Consider the following 8824-nt stretch of genomic DNA (forward strand, 5'->3'; position numbering starts at 1 on the left):
TTCATATTAATCATGTTACTAACAACTCACCTGCAAACTCGTCTCCCATAAGTTTATTATCAATTAAGGGGTTGGATAGGGAGAGATGTCATGCATTCGGGTTCTCCAGGAGTTTACCACCTTCTCCGTTTCCGTTGATTTATTTATTGGGCTAAGTTTCATTCTAATCATCACCCACTTCAACGTTAAGTCTTATCTTCTTGCTTCTCCCCTTGTATATCTTTCCCCAAAGGCCAAAGCCCTCAACCACTTCCTTTCCGTCATCTAGAGAGAGAGATATATATACAGAGATACTGAGAGACAGAGAGAGAGGGAGAGAGGAGATAGAGATAGAGAGAAAAACTGCGAGAGAAAGAGGCAGGGCGGGAGAGAGAGAGAGACTACGAGAGAGGGAGGGAGGGAGAGAGAGGGACAGAGATACAGAAAGAGAGAGAGAGAGAGAGAGAGAGAGAGAGAGAGAGAGAGAGGGAGAGAGGGAGGGAGGGAGAGAGAGAGACAAAGAGACTGCGAGAGACAGACAGAGAGACTGCGAGAGAGAGACAGAGAGAGAGAGGGAGGGGGAGAGAAAGACAGAGAGAGAGAGAGGGAGGGAAGGGGAGAGAAAGACAGAGAGAGAGAGAGAGGGAGGGAGGGAGGGAGGGGGAGAGAGACAGAGAGAGGGAGGCAGGGAAGGAGGGGGAGAGAGAGACACAGAGAGAGAGCGAGGGAGGGGGAGAGAGAGAGAGAGAGAGAGAGAGAGAGAGGGAGGGGGGGGAGGGGGAGAGAGACTGCGAGAGAGAGAGAGAGAGATACAGATAGAGAGAAAGGGAGACAGGGAGAGAGAGAGACTGAGAGAGAGACAGAGAGACTGCGAGAGAGAGAGAGAGATACAGTTAGAGAGAAAGGGAGACAGGGAGAGAGAGAGACTGAGAGAGAGACAGAGAGACTGCGAGAGAGAGGAGGGAGAGAGAGAGAGAGAGAAAGGCAGAGGCAGGGAGACAGAGACAGAGAGATGGACGAGGAGGGCACAGTGGTCGTAAGATTTGAGGAGCTTCTTAAAGACGCAAACTCCTTCCCCTACTTGGCTCTCGTGGCGTTTGACGCAGGGGGAGTTCTACGGCTTCTCTTTCTCCTCCTCCTCCTCCCTCTTTCCACTCTTCTCCGCCGCACCATCTCACAAACAGCCGGAGACAAAATTCTAACCTTCGCAGCAACGACGGGGGTAGGCCTGGAGAAGCTGCAGTCTTCCGCGCGCGCAGTTCTACCCAAGTTCTTCGCCGAAGAACTCCGAGCTCAACCATGGCGGCCCTTCAATGGCTTCCCGGATCGCCTCTGCGTCGTCTCGTCCTTTCCCAGAGTCTTGATCGAGATCTTCTGCAAGGAATGCCTCGGCGCAGAGACAGTGATCGGCGCCGAGCTTCACAGTTTCGTGGGTTTTTCCACCGGGCTACTCCTTTCCAAGAACAACGGGAAGCTTCCCCGTTTCTCTCTTCCTCGGGTAATCTCTCCTTATCCTGCCAATCCACCCTAATCCTAACCCTAATTCTCTTTTAGTCGCAGACAGTCGCGCCGGGGAGCTCGCAAAACCTTTCCCTCTCTCTCTCTCTCTCTCTCTCTCTCTCTCTCTCTCTCTCTCTCTCTCTCTCTCTCTCTCTCCCTCAGATACTCTCTCATCCTGCCAGTCCATCCTAACCCTAATTCTCCTTTAGTCTCTGACTGTCGCACCGGAGAGCTCGCAAAACCTTCCTCTCTCTCTCTCTCTCTATCTTCCTCAGATACTCCCTCCGTATCCTGCCAATCCACCCAAACCCTAACCCTAATTCTCCTTTAGTCTCAGACAGTCGCACCGGAGAGCTCGCAAAACCTTCCTCTCTCTCTCTCTCTCTCTCTCTCTCTCTCTCTCTCTCTCTCTCTCTCTCTCTCTCTCTCTCCCTCTCTCTCTCTCCCTCCCTCTCCCTCTCTCTCTCCCTCCCTCTCCCTCTCTCTCTCCCTCTATCCCCCTCTCTCTCTCTCCTTCTCTCTCTCCCTCCCTCTCTCTCTCTCCCTCTCTCCCTCCTTCTCTCTCGCCCTCTCTCTCTCTCTGTCCTTATCCAACCAATCCACCCTAATCCTTATTCTTCTTTAGTCGCAGACAGTCGCACCGTAGAGCTCGCAAAACCTTCCTCTTTCTCTCTCTCTCTCTCTCTCTCTCTCTCTCTCTCTCTTTCTCTCTCTCCCTCTCTCTCTCTCTCCTTATCCTGCCAATCCATTCTAACCCAAACTCTAATTCTCCTTTAGTCGCAGACAGTCGCACCGTAGAAAGCCTTCCTCTCTCTCTCTCTCTCTCCTTCTCTCTCTCTCTCTCTCTCTCCCCCTCTCTGTCTCTCTCCTCATCCCGCCAATCCACCCTAACCCTAACCCTAATTCCCGTTTAGTCGCAGGCAGTCGCACGACGGAACCTTCCCAAGATCGTCTTCCACGACGGAAGACTAGCCCAGAAGCCCACGCCGCTCACAGCCCTGCTCATAATTCTCTACCTCCCTCTCGGCTTCGCGCTCGCCTTCATTCGCATCGCCGCCGGCTCTCTTCTCCCCATGAACCTCCTCCGCTACATCTTCCCCCTCCTCGGCGTTCACATCACCGTCGAAGGCCACCCACCAGAAGCTCGCCCCAATGGCGGAACCCTAATTGTCTGCAACCACCGCACGCTTCTCGACCCCGTCTTCCTCTCCGCCGCGCTCCGCCGCCCCATCACAGCCGTCACCTTCTCCATCTCGCGTCTCTCCGAGCTCCTCGCGCCGATCAGGACCGTCCGTTTGTCTAGAAACCGAGCGGAGGACGCCGAGCTGATGAGGAGGCTTCTCAAGGAGGGCGATCTCGTTGTCTGTCCGGAGGGGACGACTTGCAGAGAGCCGTTTGTGTTGAGATTCTCTTCCTTGTTTGCTGAGCTTGCTGGGGAGATAGCGCCGGTGGCGGTGGCGACCAGGCCTGGCTTGTTTCACGGTACTACGGCGAGGGGTTGGAAGGGGATGGACCCTTTCTTTTTCTTCATGAATCCTCGTCCAAAGTACGAGATTAAGTTCTTGGGGAAGTTATCGTCGGAGGTTGGGAGTTGCGGTGGACATGATCTGGCGAATTATACGCAGAGTGTGATTGCTGCTGCTCTTGGGTATGAGTGCACGGATTTAACCAGGCGGGATAAGTACAGAGTTCTTGCTGGGAGCGATGGGGGAAGAGATGTGAAAGTAAAAAAGGAGAAGATGAAGGATGGTTCGTTCTAGGATTGAACCAGATGCTGTTGTTTTATGGGTTTTGTGAAATGTTATGTTGTTAACTCGTTGGATTCCTGTGATCGTTGATAGATTTTGTGGATGTATCTGATGGAGTTTATTTTCCTTTTATACGGCCGAATGTTATCGTGGGTTGATTCAAGATGAACTGGAATGATGATAGTGAAGGATGGTATGTTCTAGGATTGAACCAGATGCTGTTGGTTTTATGGGTTTTGTGAAATGTTATGTTGTTAACTCGTTGGAGTCCTGTGATCGTTGATAGATTTTGCGGATGTATCTGATGGAGTTTATTTTCCGTTTATACGGCCGAATGGTATCGTGGGTTGATTCAAGATGAACTGAATGATGATATCGTAAGTTTGAATTATCCTTTTTTAACTCCAAATATGAAATCGATTAATAGTACGATAAGACTTTTATGCTCAAAATATTATGGCTAATTCTGTTCGGTGAGATGGAGAATGTGGCATTGAATAAGTACAGCATGATTCCCGATCCCTTCAGCGATTTTGGTTTCAACTAGTGTGACTAAGCTTGAGTATCAGTTTAACTGGGTTAGCATATGTGTACTAATGTTTTGAATTACATTGTAATCCTACAGTGTCAATGCTCTAGCAATGATGATAGGATACAATGTTTTAAGATATTTAAAACAGTCTATCAATATTTGGGCCCCAGAATCCAGTTATAATTTCATCCTTTCTCCCCTTCCCATTTTTACTTGATCATATATTGGACCGTTTCATGTGTGCCTATAACATACATAAAATGTAATTCAAAAACCAAGTACTGAGAATATGGATTAAAATAGGGACACCGCGGGTTTTTCTAAATGTTTACTAACCAGCACCAAAAAGAGCAAAAGAAATACTGTAAACAAGTGGAAATAGGTAATTTTAATCTTATATTTACAGTCTCTGATTTCAAATCCGAGGATTGACATTCTAAGTATTTTTTCAATTAGGTATAAATTATGTGAATGTTTTACTCAGTATGAATGATCTTAAGGTCTTATCTTGCATTTGCCTAGTCAATTTGACAGTTAAAATTTTCTGATTGGGACACTATTTTGGGAACAAATTTAACAATTTCATGGCATGAAAATGTCATATCAAACTATATAACTATTCAATTGGAATTTGTCATATTTTTTTATTGGGACAATTTTTAGGCGCATTTACCTTATTATCTTAGCTTAAGAAGGACAGTGTATATTATGTATTGAATATATTTATTCAAAGATACATTTTAATATGTTGTGTAGAGTTTTCTACGTATTTAGTCATTGAACTCCACTTATAGAATAATTAATGATGCCTCCAACCTCATAGAGTATCCCTTACATATTGACACATATTATATTCGACAACTAGGAATACCAATTTATCCAACCCGACCATGATTAAAATGCTTCCCAAGGGTTGATTATTAGTTTTAGATTTTAATAATTGGTATTTGATAACTTTTTTTGTCTTCACACAGAAATAAGATCAAGTACATGTAAATGGATTTAAGTTGGATTTATTTTCCATTCAGATTTTGAGTTTTGATTTATAGTTTTGTTATAAGTTGAACTTCACTAATGAGTTGCATCAAACATTTTGTCATAATTACCTCCAGACCTATATGAAAAGTAATATTTTGTACATATTGCAAACTTTACATAAAATAGATCTGCATCCAGTCATATGTGAACTACGTGATTTGACTATTCAATGTGAGAGTCAGGGGGTAACTACCATCAAAGGCTAGTAAATTCTTATACTATAAACCATTTATGCCGATTGTCATGATATAAATATACAACAAATGACAATAGTAATAATGGTATGTCCTTGAGACTCATCATTTATTTTAAGATAAAAATAATTTAGTTCAAACCTTTCCGTGAATTGACTTCATGTTCTCTCAACAACTCTTTCTAACTTCAAACATGCAACTTCTATAATATATGTCTACATTTTTTGTCATATTGGCCTTAAATAAAGGGGAAATCACAATAAGATACATATGAAATAAGCATATAACGTATTTTCTACTAGTATCAGATTGTTCTCCTTCATTTTTAATGATTCTCAATGAAACCCATTGACTTCGTTGATAACGTTATAGGAAACGCTAAAAGAACGCTTTCAAATGAAAATTTAAAATATTTTACTCACAAAGGCATCATATAAGTGAAATGATGTCAAACTATATGACTAACATTTTTTTGGTTACAGAAAAAGAGGCCTTCTGAATTCAACTGTAACGAACCATGAACCATTAATCAAGAGCATAAAGAGGTTTTGAATTTAAATTGTTGTCAATGGTCGGGATTAGAATGTACCGTTAAAGAGTTTCCCGAAAAACTAAAGAGATATATATCATAAAGCCTACACATCAATATTTTATCTGAGTGATCCTAATACAGATAAATAGTCATGTGAAAGTTATTTTGAAATTGATGCAACAGTGAGAAGTGAATATACAGGTCTCTTATACCCTGTTCCTTTGTTCTACTAACCATGGAGGCACGTTGGCTTTATAAGTAACCTCCAACCTGCAAAGATATTCAATGCATTGAGAATAAACTCATTTTCAATGAATTTATAGCAAAGTCAATCCCAAATAATTTATATGCATTCCAAGAATCATATGTTTCCCATTGAAACAACATACAAACCATGCAGAATCGTAGAAGAGAGCTTACAGAATTGCCTCAAACTTTGGAACTGGTTAAAAGCCATAGAAGATTCTCTGCATCGCTTCATCGGGGGATTAAAACACGAAACACTTCTAGGATAATGGCATTTACCTCTGTGATGATGTTTTTGAATTGACCTGCCATGGTACAAGTGCCAAGAAAAATGTTCGGCAAGATGAATGAAACATCGTCAAAGTTTATAATCGGCTTGGCAATGTCTCTATTTTGAAAAAAAAGAACATGCATAAGTATGTGCATTGATTTATGATATTGATTATTGAAGAGAACATGATGAGACTCAGAAAACAGATCAATAACAGGGTACAAATATTGGCTAAGAGTAGCATCCCAACATAAACTTTCAATATAATTATTAGAGGACTTAGATGTACACGTCAAAGTCAACTGGAAGATAAACCCAGGGAGTGGTGTAATCTTCAAAAGCTTGTCCTTAAAGCTTCTTGAAGCTTTCAGTTCATACAAGAACAAGAAAGGGGATATAATAAAAGGAGTAGAGAGAAAGAGAGACACCGAGAATGGTAATTAGAATCGTTGAATCCACAAATTGAATCATCACACATTGGTTTGTATTTATAGGGGATATGATCATTTATTCCACAACCATTTAATCCGAGCTGTCATAATTTGTTATAACGGATAAAACCAAACTCATCATATCCGTTAGTTTGTTGCCTATCTAAGATTTGATCCTGACCGTCTATATTTCATCCTATTGATGTTTGAACTTATTTTTAATCCTGACTGCTAATTTTCTTAACGAGTATAGATACATTCCATGTTTTTACTAGATACTCTTCATTAAGATTCCTATTGGATGGCACTACCACTGACATAGCTGCTGAGTTGCTGCCAAGTTGTTGACTTTGCACTGTTGACTTGGTTGCCAAGTTGCTATCTAGTTTTTGACTCTGCGCTTCATCTTATTTTTCCTTAACACTTGCCACATGCCATTTTTATCCATGACCTTGTTGGTACGGTAATGCCAGGAAGCTGAATCTCCAAAATGGAGCTCTTGGCTGAGACCACAATTGCCAGGAAATCACATGTCCTTGTCTAAGCAGCATGCATATTTTTTTGAAGGAAAAATGAATGTTCAGACATTTTAAGATGCCAATAAAATATGGAGGAAAGATGAAAGAAGATGATGATGAGCTTCAGTAGAGGAAAACGAAATACGAAAATAGAATCCCGATTGCTTGTTTGGCTTGAGCTCTGAAGGTAAGTGAGATCCTGTGGAGTTTGATGACATTGAGCCCAGTCCTTAAACCTCTCATTCTAGTTGGAGGCAGTTACTCCTGCCACTATCTCCCCTCTCCCACAACTTTTTCTTCAAGCTACTTTCGTCCGTCCATTGTAAGCTACATGGGAAGTAACTCTTGCTAGCGGTTAAAACCTTCTCTCTTCTTTTTCTCCATAAATATGAACCATTTTTCTTCAGAAATGTTAAGTTGATAAGTTCATTTTTTCACTCCTGCCTTCCTCGTTTGCTTCTTCATTCTCAACACCTATTGGTATGTGAGAAAGCTCCAGCTTCCTTCAACATCTGGCATAAGAGCACCATGATCCGAGTGAAGGAAAATGCCGCACCGTGGAGATGTTGTCACTGCTATTGAGGACGAGAAAGATCTCATCCCTATTGGAGCTACAAAGGGACTCAGAGATGGTGGGCACCTTGGTACGTTCCGAGTCTTATCAAAGACAAATTATGCTTGCACTAGGAGGCACATAGTTTGTGGGAAGCTATCAATGGAGAAACTGTGGCGAGGAAGGACCGGCAATCCTTGTCCGTGATGTTTGGAGCTTTGAGTGAAGATATTCAAACTCAGCTCAACATTACGGAAATGGCAAAGGAGACATGGGAGATTCTCAAGTTGATGACCGTTGGTGCGGCTGGGCTTAAGAAATCAAGACTTCAAGCTCTCAAGCGCAAATTTGAGATGTTGGTTATGGATGATGAAGAGACGGTGACTGATTTCTCTGGAAAACTGTCAAAAATTATCACTCAAATTAGAAATCTTGGAGAACAAACTGATGAAGAAGTCATTGGGTCAAAGTTTCTTCATGATGCTTCATAGAAGTTTTATCCTATTACTTCTACTTTGGAACAATTCGGCGGTATTGACTAGATTTCACTTCAAGAAGGGGTAGGATCACTGAATATTTATGAAGAGAAACTTCAGGATCACCAGACGAAGAAAGAAGAGCAAACTTTTCTATCTCGTGGCTGAGGCCGAAGTTGTGGTCGTGGTCATGGCCGTGGTTGTGGAAGAGGCAGAAACTCTGGAGGAAGGGGAGCTAGAGATGGGAGAAGCCTCCCAACAAATCCAAGGTAAAATTCTAGAATTGTGAAGGGTTTGGACACTATGGCTCAGAATGCTACAGAGAACAAAGAGAAGGAAAAGCAAAATTTGCTGAAGTAGAGGAGCAACTAGTAACGACACTCCTCATGATGATTACTCGAGAAGAAAGTCAGCTACTACTTCAAGAAGAAGCTAAAGAAAGAGAGGAAGGGTTGTGGTACCTTGAAACGGGAGCTACAAACCATATGACTAGGAGACACAAGCTATTATGTGATATTGTATCACATCAAGGAAAAGTTAGGTTTGGAGACAATTCAAGCATTGATATTGAAGGCAAAGGGAGCATCATTGTCAATGGTCAAGGTGGGGGAAGACTGAAAACTGAGAAATGCACTCTATGTACCTTAGCTCAAGTCAAACATTCTATGTCTGGGTCAATTAGATGATCGTGGATGCAGACTGGTATTGGAATCATTCTCACCTTTTATTTATGGAAAATACCAAAAACTCTTCGCAACAGTGGAAAATATGGTTGGAAAACTATACCTTCTAAAATTATCCATTGA

General features: G+C 42.4%; 2 protein-coding genes across 3 annotated transcripts; both read left to right on the forward strand.

The window, feature by feature from the left end:
- The first annotated feature begins 745 nt into the window (after positions 1-745).
- On the forward strand, positions 746-3385 carry LOC144707053 (glycerol-3-phosphate acyltransferase RAM2-like). Of its 2 annotated transcripts, none has more exons than XM_078580176.1 (2): positions 746-1477; positions 2394-3385. In XM_078580176.1, the coding sequence occupies exons 1-2, from the start codon at positions 992-994 to the stop codon at positions 3237-3239; spliced, it is 1332 nt and encodes a 443-aa protein (XP_078436302.1). In that variant the 5' UTR covers positions 746-991; the 3' UTR covers positions 3240-3385. The 2 variants fall into 2 exon arrangements, with proteins under 2 accessions (XP_078436302.1, XP_078436303.1); XM_078580177.1 differs by having other exon boundaries at positions 2400-3385.
- Positions 3386-7552: 4167 nt separating this feature from the next.
- Positions 7553-8033, forward strand: LOC144707140 (uncharacterized). The gene is made up of 2 exons (XM_078580257.1): positions 7553-7633; positions 7677-8033. Exons 1-2 carry the CDS (start codon positions 7553-7555, stop codon positions 8031-8033), a joined length of 438 nt encoding a protein of 145 aa, XP_078436383.1.
- The last annotated feature ends 791 nt before the right edge of the window (positions 8034-8824 follow it).

Source organism: Wolffia australiana, chromosome 8 (genome assembly GCF_029677425.1).
Source record: "Wolffia australiana isolate 7733 chromosome 8, ASM2967742v1".
NCBI lineage: Eukaryota > Viridiplantae > Streptophyta > Magnoliopsida > Alismatales > Araceae > Wolffia > Wolffia australiana.